At 41.1% G+C, this 20,002-nt stretch overlaps 1 protein-coding gene across 1 annotated transcript in view; it reads right to left on the reverse strand.

The window, feature by feature from the left end:
• The window catches only part of LOC132870705 (collagen alpha-3(IX) chain), a 100,426-nt gene that overhangs the window by 54,547 nt on the left and 25,877 nt on the right, over nt 1-20,002 (reverse strand). Inside the window, exons 7-9 of the mRNA XM_060904505.1 lie at nt 18,346-18,363; nt 14,811-14,903; nt 7,882-7,917 (exon numbers count right to left, since the gene is read on the reverse strand). Of these exons, the coding sequence (XP_060760488.1) occupies nt 7,882-7,917; nt 14,811-14,903; nt 18,346-18,363 (147 nt within the window). The remainder of the gene's footprint in view (nt 1-7,881; nt 7,918-14,810; nt 14,904-18,345; nt 18,364-20,002) is intronic.

Here is a 20,002-nt window from a genome sequence, read left to right on the forward strand (position 1 = left end):
TCTGATTACAGCCGGAGTCCACCAAAGCCTGATACGTATCCCCTTGGATACTCACCGGTATGCGATATGTTCCGGCCCAATTGAGGGCGGTCTCCGACACGTTGGAGATCCGGACCACCGTGCCCACCTCTGTCGCCAAGCACTGATGCTGGAGGTGCCCCGGTTCCCCGCAGTGCCAGCATACCAGCCCAGGCTCTCTCTGCACCAGTGTTCCGGAGATCACTCACCTGAGGGGGGGAAGACACAGACATGGAAATAGGAAATGGTAGGACACTGTGGGGGCAGCGGGCCAGCTGGGGTGGAGCCAGCCCCTGCCTCCGCGGTGGGGGAATAAAGCGAGGACGAGGAACAGAAGGGGGAAAGAGAGAGAGAGAGAGGAGGGGGAGAAGAGGAGACATGCTGTCCTGCCACCAGAAAGGCTGCCATATGGTCCTCCGCCAGCTCGATGGCCTGATCCAGCGATGCCGGGCGATGGCACTGGACCCACTCCGCGGTTCCTTCTGGAAGTCGGGCGGCGAATTGCTCCAGCGGCACCAGATTGATGATTCCCTTGGTGTCATGGTTGTCGGCCCTCAGCCACCGCCGGCAGGCATCCCGGCGTTGCTGGCCAAACACAAACAGCCAGCCGACCTCCTCCAGGCGCAACGCGCGGAAGTGCTGCCGCTGCTGCTCTGGGGTGCAACCCACGCGCTGGAGGACGGCCCTGCGGAGGCCTGCATAGACCAGCCGGCTGTCGGTGGGGAGCTGTAGCGCGGCCAGCTGCGCCTCGCCCGTTAGCAGGGGCAGGAGGCGTGTGGCGCGCTGTTCCACCGGCCAACCCCACACTTCGGCTGCCTGCCGAAGAGCGAGGAAGGCTTCGGGGTCGTCCTGCGGACCCATCTTCGTTAGGGTAAGGTGGGGAGGGTCCGCGGCGGTGGTGATCGGGGCCCCCGCCGATGCAAGCAGGTGCCAGAACGCCTGGCAATCTTCCTGTTGCGCCAGCACCAGGGCTTTGAAGCGTTGTTCTTGCTCCTTCCGAAGGGCGATCAGCGCCTGGTGCTGGCTTTGTTGGGCCATGGCGAGGGCATGGACCAGGTCCTTGAAGGGGGAGGACTCCATGTGGCCATTCCCTTCTGCACTTCCCGGGTTTTGGCACCACTGTGGTATTCGACCAGGTGGGTGGAGCACAGAAGCACGGCAGGCCAGAACTGAGTTCTCAACAAACTCTTTATTTTTTTGCTTTTCAGCCTTTCTCAAATTCCCAGCCACACACACACACACACACACACAAGTGCTCTGGTTGGGGAGAGAGCCCCCTTTCTCTGCTTTCCTCTCCTTTTAAAGGGTGCGGTCACTGAGGAAGACACACAAACACAGGTTAATTCCCATCAGGTGCAATGATTCCACCACTTACCTTCTCTGACTCCGCCCTCCATTCACAGACCGATGCTTGGCCACGCCCCCACTGCCACACACTTAAACATTTTTCTATTGTGAATGAAAGTACTGAAAACATCCTGAAGTAAAACTGAGTTAGTGCTAAAAAATGCAATTCTGAATTTAACCAGTATACTCTAAGTGTAATGAATAAAGTAGAATTGAATGAAATGGGCCCAAGATCAAAACTGAGCTGCATTTGACTCTTAATAATAATAATAATAATAATAATAATAATAATAATAATAATAAAATGGTTTTCAGAGTGCCACACTGAGTCTCAGCACTCTTACAAACTTGGAATATAAAAGAAACTCAAATCAACAGTATTTTACAAACAGGAATGTTTTGAGTAGGGATTTAAAGTTGTTTAAAAACTCTCCACAGTGTGGATGTTAACTGGAATTGAATTCCAATGTCTTGGGGCACAAATCATAAGTGCTCTGTCTCCATAGCCCTTTGAGTTTGATGATGGTACTGTGAGCAAACTTTGGAAGAAAGAAAAGAAAGCACAACTTTATTCATCACACACTTGTGAAATTTCCTCTCTGCATTTAACCCATCTGAAGCAGTGAACACACACATGTGAGCAATGAGCGCACACACACACATAACCAGAGCAGTGGGCAGCCATGCTAACAGGGCCAGGGGAGTAGTTGGGAGTTAGGTGCCTCGCTCAAGGGCACTTCAGCCCAAGGCCTTCCCATATTAACCTAACTGCATGTCTTTGGAGTGTGGGGGAAACCGGAGCACCCAGAGGAAACCCACGCAGACACGGGGAGAACATGCAAACTCCACACGGAAAGGCCCTCGATGGCTGCTGGGTTTGAACCCAGAACCTTCTTGCTGTGAGGTGACTGTGCTAACCACTACACCACCGTGCTGCCCAAACTTTGATTAGATGATCTTAAGTTAGAAGAAGAAGAAACCTTTATTCGTCACATGCACACTTCAAGCACAGTGAAATTCATCATCTGCATTTAACCCATCTGAAGCAGTGAACACACGCACACACTCAGAGCAGTGGGCAGCCACACCAGAGTGCCCGGGGAGCAGTCAGGGGTCAGGTACCTTGCTCAAGGGCACCTCAGCCCAAGGCCGCCCCACGTCAACCTAACTGCATGTCTTTGGATTGTGGGGGAAACCCACGCAGACATGGGGAGAACATGCAAACTCCACACAGAAAGGCCCTCGCCGGCCGCTGGGTTCGAACCCAGAACCTTCTTGCTGTGAGGTGACCATGCTAACCACTATACCACCATGTTGCCCATTGAGGCTTGTAGCTACATTGAGTAGCTTGTCAAGAGTTATTTGATGTAGTCTGGTGCTTGATTATTGAGACATTTGTATGTTAAGAGAAGGATCTTGAAATTAATTCTTGCTCTGACGGGTAACCAGTGTACCGTAGATGTTTTAAGATGGGAGAAATATGATCGTTCTTCTGAGCTCTGCCCACCATTCTTGAAGCAAAATTTTGCACGTGCTGGAGTTTGCCGATTTCAGACTATGGTAATCCCAATAGTAGGCTGTTGCAAAAATCAAGTTTTGATGTGATGAAAACATGTACAAGCCTTTCACAGTCATCCTGATCAAGGTACTTCCTAATCCTGCCTATATTTCTCAGTGCATGATAATCTGTTTGGTCATTTAGAGATAAGGATCTACAGTGACTCCAAGATTACAAACAACCAGTTTAGGATCAATGGTTATGCCATCCATATTGAGGCTGTCCTTGTCATGTTGGTTGTACCTGTCCATGAGATGGAGAACCTCTATTTTATCAGGGTTACACATGATACCATTTGCAGTACACAAGATGATGATATCCTTCATGATGATCATGCTTGGTCGATGGAAATATATAGCTGAGTATCATCTGTGTACATCATGCATCTAAAACTGTGAGCAATGATTACTTCTTCCAAGGGAGCAAAAAAGAGTGAAAATGGAAGAGGGCTGAGCACAGAGCCCTGAGGTACACCATAAAGCAATGTTCTGTCAGATGATATAATATCACCAATTATCACTGACTGGGTGTGGTTAAGAAGATAAGATTGAAACCATTGAAGTGCTGTACCACACATTCCGCAATGGTCGCGTAGTCTTTCCAACAGCAGTGAGTGGTCAATTGTATCAAATGCCAATGACAGATCCAATAAAACCAAGATGACTTCCTGATGTTTATCAATGGCCGATAAAATATCATTGAAGACATGAAGAAGAGCACTTTCTGTGCTGTGGAAGGCTCTGTAGGCAGATTGAAACTTAGCCATAAGGTGATTTTCAGTGAGAGAGTTAATTCTCTCTCTTAAACATATTTATAAGAGACATTAATGCTGTAGGTTGGGCTGTAGGTGTGTCCCTGTACAATAAGGTAGAAGAAACTCCAGTGTGTATATAAATATACTGGACCTAGCTGCAGGAGTTAGTTGGCATTGTTCAAAAAGACAACCATAATTGTGAAACAGCCTAGTAAACAGTAGGCTAATAATCAGTTTAGTGAATAATGAACAAGTGACTGTAAATGGGGGGGGGGGGGGGGGGGGAGTTATACAAATTAAAATATAACAAAGTATAACAAATTATGACAAAATGTTTTTCATCCAGACTTTTGTTAGAGGCAGCCTCCATTTTGATAGCTAGCTAGCTAGCGACTACCTCCTGCTAAATTGTGCTTGGTTTTGTTTTGAGGTGGTGTGTAGCATATTCAAAACATTTATTTTATTCCCTACTCATAACTTAATTCACACTGCAGCTTATATGCAAACATGCTAACGACTGATTTGAGGATTCTGTCAACTAGCCAGCTCTATTAGCCTGTCATATTTTAGTGTTTCTCACCAGGTGAATTATTTCCGTGAACTGTTCTTTTTCCAGGGTGGGTTGATTGTACAGCATACATCTTTAATGACTTCAAAAAACAAGAAGTGAGTGCAGAAGTTTGAATTTATTTTGGATTTTCTCTAATCCACACAGGGTCAAAATTTCCATACAGGCTCAAATATACACATACACCCCAACTAATATTTGATTAAATGTCCCTTAGCAAGTTGCACCTCAACCAGACACTTTGGGTAGCCATCAACAAGCTTCTTGCATAATTCTGGCTGGATATTTGACCACTCTTCTTGGCAGGATTGGTAGAGTTCATTTAAATTGGTTGGTTTCCAGGAACGGACATAGCTTTTAAGAGTAGTCCACAAATTTTCAATAGGGTTGAGGTTGGGGCTTTGGGAAGGCCATTTCAGAAGCTTAATGTTAGCCTGCTTTATCCATTCCCAAACCAGTTTTGACATGTGTTTGGGATAATTGTCCTGCTGGAACACCCGATTGTGTCCAAGTTTCAACTGTCTAGCTGTTGATTTGAGGTGAAGTTGAAAAATTTGGAGGTAGTCCTCCATCTTCATTATTCCATTCACTTTGTACAATGCACCAACACCACTGGCAGCAAAACAGCCCCAGATCATGATGCTACTACCACCATGCTTAACAGCTGGTACAGTGTTCTTAAGTTTGAAAGCCTCACCTTTACTGCTCCAAACATACCTCTTGTCATTGTGGCCAAAATAGCTCAATCTTTGTCTTGTCTGACCATAAAACTTCTCCAGAAGACATTTGGCTTGTTCATGTGGGCAGCTGCAAATTTCAATTGAGCTTGAAGGTGTCGATTTTGGAGCAGGGGTTTCTTTCTTGGTCGGCACCCTCTCAGTCCATGGCGATGTAAAACTCGCTTCACTGTGGACAGTGACGCTGTGTTCCAGCAGTTTCCAATTCATGACAGGTTTGAGCCTTGGTGGTTCCTGGGTTGTTCCTGAACATCCTAACCAATTTCCTCTCATCTGAGGGTGACAGTTTGGGTCTTCTTCCAGACCTTGCCAAAGTGGTGACACATCTGAAAAACTTGTACTTACGTATAGTTGTTTGAACTGATGATCTTGGAATCAGCAGTTGTTTAGAAATGGCTCCAAGAGACCTTCCTAACTTGTGTAAATCTACAATTCTCCTTCTTAGATCTTCACTGAGTTCCTTGGACTTCCCCGTGGTTCTGAGTATTGGTCAATCAAATGAGTGCTGTCAAACAAATGCTTTTTATACAGGCAACTACAACTGGAAACTACCAGTTGTAGTCAATCATGATCACTAACAAGAAGTTAATAGGCCTCGGCCTTGTCAAGTTAAAAGACATTGTAGAACCTTCAGCACCACTTGTTCACAGATTCAAGCAAATATATGTAATATTTGAGCCTGTATGTATAATTTTGACACTGTGTGGATTAGAGAAAATCCAAAATAATTTCAAACGTGTGCATTCAATTCTTGTTTTTTGAAGTCATTAAAGATGTATGCTGCACAATCATTCCACCCTGGAAAAGAATAGTTCAAGGAAATAATTAACAGCCCAAAATTACCATGACATTCATGCCCATGATGAGTGTATGTAAAGTTCTGACCTCAACTGTAGATCTAGCTCTACATCATCTGACCAATTTCAGCTATGTGACAGTGCTAAAAGAAGCTAAACAAACAAAGATTATTGCTAGCATGAAGGCTTCCTAGTTATCAATAACTTCCTGAGGTAACCCAGTCAGGTGTACCTGTCAGGATCTCAGCTAATCCTCGCATCAAAAGGTATAAAATCCATTATGTTACCAAAAAAGAGAGAAAATCTATGAAAGTTCCAGCATTTTTTTTTTTTTTTACTTGAAGGATGATTTATCAACTTAGAGTGATTTTTTTTTCTGAATTTGGATCACAGCTAATCTGTATTTGTTGTAGCAAATGATTCGAAGTTTATGCTAATCAATCAGTGTCCATAGCTTGTGATATTTGAACATGAAATTAAGTTCCCAGGAAATAAAGTTAGCAGCACCCTTGTGGAGTAAACCTGTTTTAAATAAACAGTGCATCATGCTAACAACTCACTTCAGTTCCTTATAATATTGACACTGTCACATTTCCCAGCTAGCTTTGCTAGCATAATCAGTTATTGTGCTTTAAGTCAAGTCTATTCTTTACATCCTTGATAGTGAAAAGATATTGAAATCTGCATTATTCGCTTGTTAATTCCTGTCGGAAAGATGTCAGAATAATTCATATAAACCTCATGACCATACCTGTCAACCCTCCCATTTTTCCCGGGAAATCCCTTATTTTGACTTATTTCCCACTGTCTTCCCATTTTTTTTTTTATTTTCCCGAAAATATCCCGTATTTTCACATTATATAAAAGTCCCGTATTTTCACAATATAAAAAAGTCGGTAGGTCCAGAATTCATGACGCGCCTCTGACAGGAGTTTACAGCAGGAAGTCGCGCCATGAATTCACGTCCCCGCCCTCTCAGGCATCAGTCATTACATAACTACATCCGGAGGCGAGGCTGAGCAAGTGATTAGGTCCAGTGTTGCCAGATTGGGCGGTTTCCCGCCCAAGTAGGGTGGTTTCAAGTGCATTTTGGTGGGTTTTGAACATAATTTGGGCTGGAAAACATCAGCAGTATCTGGGAACACTGATTAGGTCTGAGGTGAAGATGGCGATGCTAATAGCTAAGAAAAACATTAGCCTCTCTTTCTTTAACGATTTCAACAAGTGCGTGGCTGGAATGTTCCCAGACTCTTCCCTCGCAAAGAAATTTTCCATGGGGAAAACGAAAGCCTCCCAAATAATCAAAGGTAAGCTACACATGTTTACATTAAGTATGTCCTGGCTAAGACCTCATAAATAGCCTAGTGTAAACTAACTGGTGTATTAACTGTTTTATCCACTCATTGTCTATTTTATTTTCTATCTGAAACTTACCCATTTTAAATCACTCTTGGTTTAATATCTTATATTACTCTTTATCTCTTTATTACTCTATCTATCTATCTATCTATCTATCTATCTATCTATCTATCTATCTATCTATCTATCTATCTATCTATCTATCTATCTATCTATCTATCCATCCATCCATCTAGTGTTCCGAGGCCATGACTATGGTAAAACCATAATAAATTGCAATGGAATTGAATTTATTGACTGGTTATATAATGACCTTTCTTATTTTAACATAAGATACGTATTTTAGCCCTTAATTTGGGAAATAACTGGTACCACTGAAAGCAAATAAAAATAAATGTATAGTTTATTCACAAATGCACTCTATAAACCATAAGCATATTGAGTTTGTGTCTTGGCTATCACCAACATGCACCAGAGTACAGGAAATCACAAATACTAGATAGAAAATCGCCCCCCATTCATCTACACACCCACTTTTGGTGAAGGGTATGACTTTCCGAAATTTTCCCTTATTTTGAGTTAAAAATCTGGGAAATATCCCTTTTTTTCAAACCTCAAAGTTGACAGGTATGCTCATGACACGATGTAAAGCTAAAATGTCAACCAACCTGGTTTATATGCTAGCTTGCTGCTAAGAGGTCTCTTAGATTTATTGTTATGCATGAAGGTGTTTTTATACTCACAGATGCACCAGGAGTGCCTGGGGTTCCTGGAATACCCTGAAAAGATAGAAAAATGGATGTAAAACTGATTCAGAATGATTCAGAAGTGTACATCTATAATGAGCTGTTGGATAAAGAGGACAGACAGTCACTTCATCTGTCTCGTTAAACCCTCGTCAGGGATTGAGATGATGAGGCCAGGGCCAAAGCTGAAATAACAGAACTAAAATAAAATATTACAAAATGGCCTTTTGTGAAGGGAATATAAGTAAAAGTGATGGATGAGCTGAGGAGAGAGTGAGCTTCAGGCTGATAATTAACAGAGAGAACAGAGCGAATAGAGTGTCATTGACGTGGAAATGTGGTTTAAGCAAATGCAAAACACTACTCTCTGAGGGTGATGGAACTGATCAAGTGGAAAAAATAAAAAAATAAAGACCTTCTCAGATGAGTCACAGCCCAGTTTATACCAGGGCTTTGAATCGGTTCAAGGAACGAAAACGAAAACCGGGAACTTTTTCTATTTCGCATGGAACAGAAACGAAACCAGAAACTTTATTATTTTTTATGTTCCGGAACAGAAACGCTTATTAAAAATAACGGTAACCGGTTAATACCGGTTTTTATTTTGTTCCTCAAAGTTTCCGTAGCCTACAAATAAAAAAGTCATTCTTCTCCTGCGCAAGTTTCTATGACCCGCTGGGGTTCACTTCCTGTGTGACGTTCGCTGACTGAATGGAGAGAGCGGGAGGGTGGACTACTATCACGTCTCCACATCTTAAATAAGAGGTAAATATTGCAGTCTATCTTTATTCAAAAACGTCAATTTCAAACACGATATCAATATATTTGTCCACGGAGGCTCGCGAACATTAAATGACGTTAACCTCTGTTAGCCTATCAATGCATAGGGCCTGACTAGCCTTTGGTAACACACTAAACGAATTCTCTTTCATTTTTGGCACTTTTCCTGTTTGTGTAGATGGGAAGACATACTGAGAATCCAAATCGCCAACATTTGAAATAATTGTTTTGAATTATTTATTGTCTTATTTAATGAAGGTTGTAATAGAATTAGCCTACATTTGGCTTAAGCTGGATGAGACAGAGACATAATTTTATAGCCATTTGTTAAACAGCTGACAGGGAACGTAATTAACCGTTCCGGGAACAAAATTTTTTTGTTCTAACCGGTTCGGGAACGTCTATTTAATGGTGGAACCCAAAACCGGAAACGTTAAAATTCCGTTTCTGTTTGGAACGAACCAATAGGAAAAAAAATTCTGGTTCAAAGCCCTGGTTTATACCTAATGTATGCAGTGAAGATGTTGATGTTCCACTTGGTTGTTATATATATTTATATGGTGTTAATTAATTATAATGGGTTGTAACAGTCATTTTCTTTCATCTCCATGATGTATGTTTTGATTTCTGGATTATAAAATGGAATTTATATTTGTCAAAAAGTAATGTGTTATTTGGAATATCATAACTGCATTAATTATTTAATGACTGATGCACTGAAATGATGAAATGAGTTGTAACATATACAAAACCCATTTCCAGAAAAGTTGGGATATTTTCCAAAATGCAACAAAAACAAAAATCTGTGATTTGTTCATTCACGTAAACCTTTATTTATCTGACAAAAGTACAAAAAAAAAGATTTTCAATAGTTTTACTGTGGGTGGCACGGTTGTGTAGTGGTCAGCACTGTCGCCTCACAGCAAGAAGGTTCAGGGTTCGAGCCTAGTGGCTGACGGGGGCCTTTCTGTGTAGGGTTTGCATGTTCTTCCCATGTCTGTGTGGGTTTGCTCTGGTTTCCCCCAAAGACATGCAGGTTAGGCTAATTAACCGTAGGTGTGAATGGTTTTGTGTCTCTATGTGTCAGCCCTACGATGATCTGGCAACTTGTCCAGGGTGTACCCCGCCTCTTGCCAATAGTCAGCTGGGATAGTTTCCAGCTTCCCTGCGACCCTGTGCAGGATAAGCGACTACAGATAATGGATGGATGAATAGTTTTACTGACCAACTTAATTGTATTTTGTAAAAATTAAATGAAGCTGGAATTTGATGCCTGTAACACACTCAAAAAAAGTTGGGACAGAGACAAAATAGGACTAAAAAGTTTATCAGATATTCAAGTAATACCGTTCTGGAAGATTCCACAATAAGCAGGTTAATTGGTCACACTGATTGGGTATAAAAGGAGCAGCACCAAAGGCTCAGTCTGTGCAAGCAAGGATGGGGCATGGCTCACCACTCTGTGCCAAAATTCATGAAAGAATTGTTCATCAATTCAAAAAGAAAATGTATCAATGCAAGGTTACAGGTCTTTCAAAATCTACAGTCCATAATATTGTGAAAAAATGCAGGTTATTTGGAGACACCTCAGTGAGTAAAGGACGAGGTCAGAAACCATTGTTGAATGTGTGTGACCTTCGAGCCCTCGGGCGGCACTGCCTGAGAAACTGTCATGCTAATGTGACAAATATAGCCACATGGGCTTGGAAGTACTTTGGAAAACTGCTGTCACTTAAGACAGTCCACTGCTGCATCCAGAAATGCAACCTGAAACTGTATTACACAAGGAGGAAGCTGTTCATCAATTCTATGCAGATTTCTCTGGACCTGAACTCATCTCAGATGAACCAAAAGACAGTGGAAATGTGTGCTGTGGTTAGATGATTCCACATTTCAGCTTGTTTTTGGGAAAACCAGACGTCAAGTTCTCAGTGCCAAAGGTGAACATGACCATTCAGTTTGTTATCAGAGAATGGTGCAAAAGCCAGCATCTCTGACAGTATGAGGGGCATCAGTGCCCATGGCATGGGTGAGTTGCCTGTGTGTGAAGGTACCATTGATATATTGGAGTGTATACTGGGATTTTAGAGAGACACATGTTGCCATCAAGGTGACATCTCTTCCCGGGAAGTCCATGTTTATTTGAACAGGACAATGCCAGTCCGCATTCTGCATGGGCTGCAACAGTGTGGCTTCATAGCCACAGAGTGCGTGTGCTTGACTGGCCTGCTGCCAGTCCAGATCTGTCTCCTACTGAGAATGCATGGTGCATCATAAAGCAGGGAATCAGATAATGGCGACCACTGACTGTTGAGCAGCTGAAGTCTTGTATCAAGCAAGAATGGCCAAAAATTCAAATTGCAAAACTGCAACAATTCGTATCCTCAGATCCCATACGATTAAAAAGTGTTATTAAAGGAACAGTGGTGTAATACAACAGTAATAATGCCTCCGTCTTAACTTGTTTTGAGTGTGTTGCAGACATCAAATTCTAACTTCGTTTATATTTACAAAATACAATTAAGTTGGTCATTAAAACTATTGAAAATCTTGTCTTTGTACTTTTGTCAGTGAAACAAAGGTTCACATGAGTTAATACATTACAGATTTTTGTTTTTATTGCATTTTGGAAAATATCCCAATTTTTCTGGAAATGGGGTTTGTATGCAATAGTATATTAATTAAATAATTACATCTAGTACTTTGTGTTGCCGTATAAATGAAATAAATCAATATAGAGATAATAATAATAATAATAATCTCATCTCATTATCTCTAGCCGCTTTATCCTGTTCTACAGGGTCGCAGGCAAGCTGGAGCCTATCCCAGCTGACTACGGGCGAAAGGCGGGGTACACCCTGGACAAGTCGCCAGGTCATCACAGGGCTGACACATAGACACAGACAACCATTCACATTCACATTCACACCTACGGTCAATTTAGAGTCACCAGTTAACCTAACCTGCATGTCTTTGGACTGTGGGGGAAACCGGAGCACCTGGAGGAAACCCACACGGACACGGGGAGAACACACAAACTCCACACAGAAAGGCCCTTGCCGGCCATGGGGCTCGAACCCGGACCTTCTTGCTGTGAGGCGACAGTGCTAACCACTACACTACCATGCCGCCCAATAATAATAATAATAATAATTCAATATTATTTACAACCCCGATTCCAAAAAAGTTGGGACAAAGTACAAATTGTAAATAAAAACGGAATGCAATAATGTGGAAGTTTCAAAATTCCATATTTTATTCAGAATAGAACATAGATGACATATCAAATGTTTAAAATGAGAAAATGTATCATTTAAAGAGAAAAATTAGGTGATTTTAAATTTCATGACAACAACACATCTCAAAAAAGTTGGGACAAGGCCATGTTCACCACTGTGAGACATCCCCTTTTCTCTTTACAACAGTCTGTAAACGTCTGGGGACTGAGGAGACAAGTTGCTCAAGTTTAGGGATAGGAATGTTAACCCATTCTTGTCTAATGTAGGATTCTAGTTGCTCAACTGTCTTAGGTCTTTTTTGTCGTATCTTCCGTTTTATGATGCACCAAATGTTTTCTATGGGTGAAAGATCTGGACTGCAGGCTGGCCAGTTCAGTACCCGGACCCTTCTTCTACACAGCCATGATGCTGTAATTGATGCAGTATGTGGTTTGGCATTGTCATGTTGGAAAATGCAAGGTCTTCCCTGAAAGAGACGTCGTCTGGATGGGAGCATATGTTACTCTAGAACTTGGATATACCTTTCAGCATTGATGGTGTCTTTCCAGATGTGTAAGCTGCCCATGCCACACGCACTAATGCAACCCCATACCATCAGAGATGCAGGCTTCTGAACTGAGCGCTGATAACAACTCGGGTCGTCCTTCTCCTCTTTAGTCCGAATGACACGGCGTCCCTGATTTCCATAAAGAACTTCAAATTTTGATTCGTCTGACCACAGAACAGTTTTCCACTTTGCCACAGTCCATTTTAAATGAGCCTTGGCCCAGAGAAGACGTCTGCGCTTCTGGATCATGTTTAGACACGGCTTCTTCTTTGAACTATAGAGTTTTAGCTGGCAACGGCGGATGGCACAGTGAATTGTGTTCACAGATAATGTTCTCTGGAAATATTCCTGAGCCCATTTTGTGATTTCCAATACGGAAGCATGTCTGTATGTGATGCAGTGCCGTCTAAGGGCCCGAAGATCACGGGCACCCAGTATGGTTTTCCGGCCTTGACCCTTACGCACAGAGATTCTTCCAGATTCTCTGAATCTTTTGATGATATTATGCACTATAGATGATGATATGTTCAAACTCTTTACAATTGTACACTGTCGAACTCCTTTCTGACATTGCACCACTATTTGTCGGCGCAGAATTAGGGGGATTGGTGATCCTCTTCCCATCTTTACTTCTGAGAGCCGCTGCCACTCCAAGATGCTCTTTTTATACCCAGTCATGTTAATGACCTATTGCCAATTGACCTAATGAGTTGCAATTTGGTCCTCCAGCTGTTCCTTTTTTGTACCTTTAACTTTTCCAGCCTCTTATTGCCCCTGTCCCAACTTTTTTGAGATGTGTTGCTGTCATGAAATTTCAAATGAGCCAATATTTGGCATGAAATTTCAAAATGTCTCACTTTCAACATTTGATATATTGTCTATGTTCTATTGTGAATACAATATCGTTTTTTGAGATTTGTAAATTATTGCATTCCGTTTTTATTTACAATTTGTACGTTGTCCCAACTTTTTTGGAATCGGGGTTGTATTTTCTAATTAATTATCTTGCATTTTATATTTTATATTTGGAAAAAAGAAAACAATTCACTTCGGAGTTTACACAAAATAAAAAAGTGAAATTCTTCAAGTGACAGAACTCCAACAATAAGTCAGTTACCGAATTAAAAGCATTATTCAATAATTGAAAGTCAATAACAAAGTGTATATACACGGTGTAACATACTGTAAATTATTAAATATGGCCAACATATTTATCTGGTCATCATGCTTTCAGGTGTAAAGGTTCTTTGGAGAAACGTTTTGAGTCAAACATTTCACTCATATGCACATTTTTTGTGATATTTCAGTAATTCCTGTAAGGTTAGATAAATAACCATCACTGCAGCATGGGCCACTGGACAAATCAAAACCTCTAATAAAGCAAATTATGAAGTTTTTCAGCAGTAAACATTTTTATGGTAACTTTGATTCACTACCAACCAATGTGGCCATATGAGTTAACTGGAAGGACGCCTCTGCCAAGCCACATATTCAGATTTACATGAAAATCTAATCTAATGTTCCTTAGCTGATGGACAACCTTTTCACCAAATTTCAGCCAAATCCATTCAGTACTTTTTGAGTTACGTTGGGAATAAACAAACAAACATAAAAAACAAAAAAATGAAAACATAACCTTCTCCAACAGAGTTAGTGGAGGTAATGAGCTGTTACTATGACAACTAGTGTGGATACACAAGTAAATGAGTTGTTACTATGACAATCAAGTTGGATTCTTGAGTAAATATGCTGTTACTATGACAGCCTGTGTGGATATATGAGTACGGTAACTGTTTCAGAAAAATTGTTTTTTTGGTAATTGGCAATGAAATAATTTCCATCCATCATCTGTAGCCACTTATCCTGTCCTACAGGATTGCAGGCAAGCTGGAGCCTATCCCAGCTGACTATGGGCGAGAGGTGGGGTATACCCTGGACAAGTCGTCAGATCATCGTCGGGCTGACATATAGAGACACACAACCATTCACACCTATGGTCAATTTAGAGCCACCAATTAACCTAACCTGCATGTCTTTGGACTGTGGGGGAAACCGGAGCACCTGGAGGAAACCCACACGGTTATGGGGAGAGCATGCAAACTCCGCACAGAAAGGCCCTCGTCGGCTACTGGGCTTGAACCCAGGACCTTCATGCTGTGAAGCGACAGTGTTAACCACTACACCACCCAATGAAATAATTTAATTTTGCTAAATAAATCAGATTTGTTATCTGTTTAAGCATATAGGTAAAAATCTAAACAAAAACCCAATTTATTTTACAACAATAATTTCTGGGAAAAATATTGTAAACCCTATGTTTTGAAAAGAAAGACCCAAACAGCTGAGAAAGTAATACTTACATCTCTACCATCACGACCATCTTCTCCAGCAGGTCCCCGAGGTCCTGCAGGACCTGGGGGTCCAGCAGGCCCAGGGATCGGTTTGGGGTCTGGCTAGACAGAATGAGAGAAACAACAACAGAATTACCATGAAGCACTTCTGAAAAGTACTGTACAATGTACTTTTCTCTATATAACACCTGACCCAGTGAATACAGAAATGTTAAATTCATTTACAATTAAAGCTACAGTCAAGGATGCTCAACACCATTTTCATTAATCCAAGCTATTACTTAATTTAATATCCTATTCCAAATGTTTATTTTATAAATGAGAAGAACATATCTATCTACACTGTACATGCTATACATATAACACACAGACACACTTGCTAGCTTTCCTTTGCTAACATACTGTAGCATTCAATGGACTCTTAGCATGAACTTATAGTTCTGTGGGAGGAACATCAGCCTTGTGATTGGTGAATTTTAGTCCTGCCTACTTCACTCTGTCATGCTAACCTCATTAGAAGGCAATCAGTGACAGAATTTTCATTTTTGTTTGCAATAATCCAAATCATTCCAATACACCTGTCAGGGGATGGGATATATTAGGCAGCAAGAAAACAGTCAGTTCTTGGAAGCAGGAAAAATGGGCAAGCATAAGGACTTTGACAAATTGTGATGACTGAACATCTGGGTCTGAACATCTCCAAAATGGCCCATCTTGTGGGGTGTTCCTGATATGCAGTGGTTAGTACCTACCAAAAGTGGTCCAAGGAAGGACAACCAGTGAACCAGTGACAGGGTCATGGGTGTCGAAGACTCCTTGATTCACATGGGGCACAAAAGGTAGCCCATATGGTCCAATCCCACAGAAGAGCTACTGGAGCACAAACTACTGAAAAAGTTAATGCTTGCTAAAACAGAAAGGTGTCACCATTAACTTTATCAGCAGTTTTTGTCACAGTAGCTCTTCTGTGGGTTTGGACAATATAGACTAGCCTTCATGCCCCCATGTGAATCAATGAGCCTTCGACACCCATGACCCCATTGCCGGTTCACCGGTTGTCCTTTAGATCCTTGGACCACTTTTGGTAGGTACTAACCACTGCATACTGGCAACACCCCACAAGTTGTGCCATTTTGGAGATGCTCAGACCCAGTCATCTAGCCATCACAATTTGGCCCTTGTCAAAGTCACTCAGATCTTCACGCTTGCCCATTTTTCCTGCTTCCAACACTTCAACTTCAAGAACTGACATCTCTCGCTGCCTAATATATCCCACCCCTTGACAGGTGCCATTGTAATGAGATATTCAATGTTATTCACTTCTTCACCTGTAAGTGGCTTTAACGTTATGGCTGATCAGTATATCTACACTTGTGTTCAAAATAATAGCAGTCCAACACGACTAACCAGATCAATCACTGTTTTTGGTGGAAATTATATTACTACATGGCAAATAATTTACCAGTAGGTGTAGTAGAGTCATAGAAAACCAACAGACCCAACATTCATGATATGCATGCTCCTGAGTCTGTGTAATCGAATAATTAAGTGAAAGGGACGTGTTCAAAATAATATCAGTGTGGAATTTAATTAGTGAGATCATTCATTCTGTGAAAAAAACAGATGTCAGTCAGGTGGCCCTAATTTAAGGATGAAGCCAGCACATGTTGTACATCCATTTCTCTCTGAAAACCTGAGAAACATGGGTCATTCCAGACATTGTTCAGAAGAACAGCGTGCTTTGATTAAAACGTTGATTGGAGAGGTAAAACGTATACTGTAAAGAAGTGCAGAAAATGATGGGCTGCTCAGCTAAAATGATCTCCAGTGCTTTAAAATGGACAGCAAAACCAGAGAGACGTGGAAGAAAACAGAAGACTACCATTCGAATGGATCGAAGAATAGCCAGAATGGCAAAGACTCAGCCAATGATCAGCTCCAGGGTGATCAAAGACGGTCTGAAGTTACCTGTGAGTACTGTGACAATTAGAAGATGCCTGTGTGAAGCTAATCTATCGGCAAGAAGCCCCCGCAAAGTTCCACTGTTTAAAAAAAAGACGTGCTGAAGAGGATACAATTTGCCAAAGAACACATCGACTGGCCTAAAGAGAAATGGAAAAACATTTTGTGGACTGATGAAAGTAAAATTGTTCTTTTTGGGTCCTAGGGCCGCAGACAGTTTTTCAGACGACCCCCAAACACTGAATTCAAGCCACAGTACACTCTGAAGACAGTGAAGCATGGTGGTGCAAGTATCATGATATGGGAATGTTTCTCTTACTGTGGTGTTGGGCCCATTTATCGCATACCAGGGATCATGGATCAGTTTGCATATATCAAAATACTTGAGGAGGTCATGTTGCCTTATGCTGAAGAGGAAATGCCCTTGAAATGGGTGTTTCAACAAGACAACGACCCCAAACACACCAGTAAGCGAGCAGCATCAGGGTTCAAGACCAACAAAATGAAAGTTATGGAGTGGCCAGCCCAATCCCCGGACCTTAATCCGATAGAAAACTTGTGGGGTGACATCAAAAATGCTGTTTCTGAGGCAAAACCAAGAAATGCAGAGGAATTGTGGAATGTTGTCAAATCATCCTGGGCTGGAATACCTGTTCACAGGTGCCAGAAGTTCTCAGAAACCGTGGTTATACAACTAAATATTAGTTTAGTGATTCACAGGAATACTAAATCCTTAAGATTTTTTTCAGTTTATACAGTAAATATTTGGAGTTTGTAATGAAAAATGCAGACACTGCTATTTTTTTTGAACAGCCCAATGTTCATTTTTCTTCATTTTCTGTAAAGTAATTAAAATATTCATACATTTTTCTTCATGTTTTGATGTAGAATATAATGTGCAGTGTTCCCAATGCATGGAAATAAAAACTATTATAAGGATTTTGAGCTTTACTCACGTTTTTAAACACACTGCTATTATTTTGAACACAACTGTACATACTATAATGTCATCCAGTCATTTTCTTTTCTACAACAGAACAAAGCCTTATGTAAGGCACAGAGCTTTCCAGAGCTTTCTATTTCACTCTTTATTTTACCTGGCTGGACTCATTCTCCTTCAAAATGGACTTAAAATCAATATCTCAAGTAATAGAATGAAATCTCTTCCTCATAACCTCCTGAGGGGCCGTCTGAACAGAAGCACCTGTGACATAACCAAGAGTAAAACTCAAGCTATCACCTGCAAAGTGTTCCCTCTCACTCTGATTTATTCACCTGGGCTGAAAGCGAAACAAAGCAACCCTTGCAAGAGAATTTTCTACTGTGAATTGGTGTGAAATTTCCAGATGTAATGAAGCAAGTACCACGCTGGACTTTGTGGAAATATTTAGCAATATTAGCATAAAAATTATATTTTAAATCAACAATTATGGCTAATGCTCATTTCTTCGTTACCTGTCACATTGAGGTGATTGGAGCACCCAGTAAGTATAGCGGAAAGCAATGAGGTCGATTAAGCAACGAAGCATTGGAGTAGATTATTGGCTTAAAAAAATATGAAAGTGGAAAAAAAAATAAGTACCTCAGCATTGGCATACATCTGAAGAAGCAAAAAAGGAGAGAATTATTATAGAGTTAGTGAGAAGTGCCACCCCACACCTCACCAGCAGAATCAGAAAAATAAATAAAAACAAACAATGAAACAAAACAACAGCAAAAGCAAGAACGTAAACTTTGCTGCTAATGTACTAACACTAGCACAGCCTTTAAGGAACTAGTACAGCTAGCAACAGCTAAATGTTTGCATAAAGCTTGCATACAAGGCATGTTTACAAAAACACTTCATAAACATTATGTAAGTCTTACGATAAATATCAAACTCTGATAAATACATGTTCCTGAATCAATATGGGTGGAGCTTGGTAATGTGATCCTGTGACATCACAGCAAGCCTTTTCCTTAGCCTCCTCGAAAACATACACTCCTCAGGTATAAAATAACACAATTTATATTTTTCGCGCTCCGGTTTCCATCAAATCCTGCGCTCTGATTGGCTGGCGAGCGGGTCCGTATCCTACAATACAGACCCCAGTTACGGACCTCTGGCGACTCGCTCGTTCACAACAACAACAAACATAGTAGAATTTTTTGTCAACATTTATCTTTTTTTTTATAAGATTTATTTATAAGATGATCAAAAATCTTATAAATTTTTGCCAGCATTTCTCAGGAGAATAGCATTAATTTTACATCATGGATAGCGATAATGACAGTGTTCACAGCGAAAGCAAGTTTTACTACCCTGAGGAGGAAGAAATAAAAGAAAACATTTCAGGAGAAAGCTAAAAACCTGTAACTGTTGCTAATGCCGAGCAAAAATATGGCAGAATCCTGAATGACTCAATTTTGTATAAATAGGGGACTACATAGGTGGCAAAATGTAGTTTTTTTTCCTGCCATGGAAGTGCACTTGTATACCGAGGAGGAAGCAATTTGCTTTACAGCTGTGAATGAGGATTCAAAATGGCTGCTCGCCTCGGCTCGGTTTTCCCTTTCGGGCGCTCTCGTTTTCTGTTAGAATTTGGTAAAGAAAAAAATAAATATATTATTTACCAGCTTAAGGTCGGTCCGTATGGTGAAATACCATGACCTCGGCCTTGAATACTGATCTCGGCCCAGAGGGACTCAGTCAATACTTTCAAGACCTCGGTCATGGTATTTCACCATACGGACCTCCCAGCTGGTAAATAACATATATATACACTACCATTCAAAAGTTTGGGGTCACTTTGAAATGTCCTTATTTTTGAAAGAAAAGCACTGTTCTTTTCAATGAAGATCACTTTAAACTAATCAGAAATCCACTCTATACATTGCTAATGTGGTAAATGACTATTCTAGCTGCAAATGTCTGGTTTTTGGTGCAATATCTCCAGAGGCCCATTTCCAGCAACTCTCACTCCAGTGTTCTAATGGTACAGTGTGTTTGCTCATTGCCTCAGAAGGCTAATGGAGGATTAGAAAACCCTTGTACAATCATGTTAGCACAGCTGAAAATAGTTGAGCTCTTTAGAGAAGCTATAAAACTGACCTTCCTTTGAGCAGATTGAGTTTCTGGAGCATCACATTTGTGGAGTCGATTAAATGCTCAAAATGGCCAGAAAAATGTCTCGACTATATTTTCTATTCATTTTACAACTTATGGTGGTAAATAAAAGTGTGACTTTTCATGGAAAACA

Source organism: Neoarius graeffei, chromosome 2 (assembly GCF_027579695.1).
Source record: "Neoarius graeffei isolate fNeoGra1 chromosome 2, fNeoGra1.pri, whole genome shotgun sequence".
Classification (NCBI taxonomy): domain Eukaryota; kingdom Metazoa; phylum Chordata; class Actinopteri; order Siluriformes; family Ariidae; genus Neoarius; species Neoarius graeffei.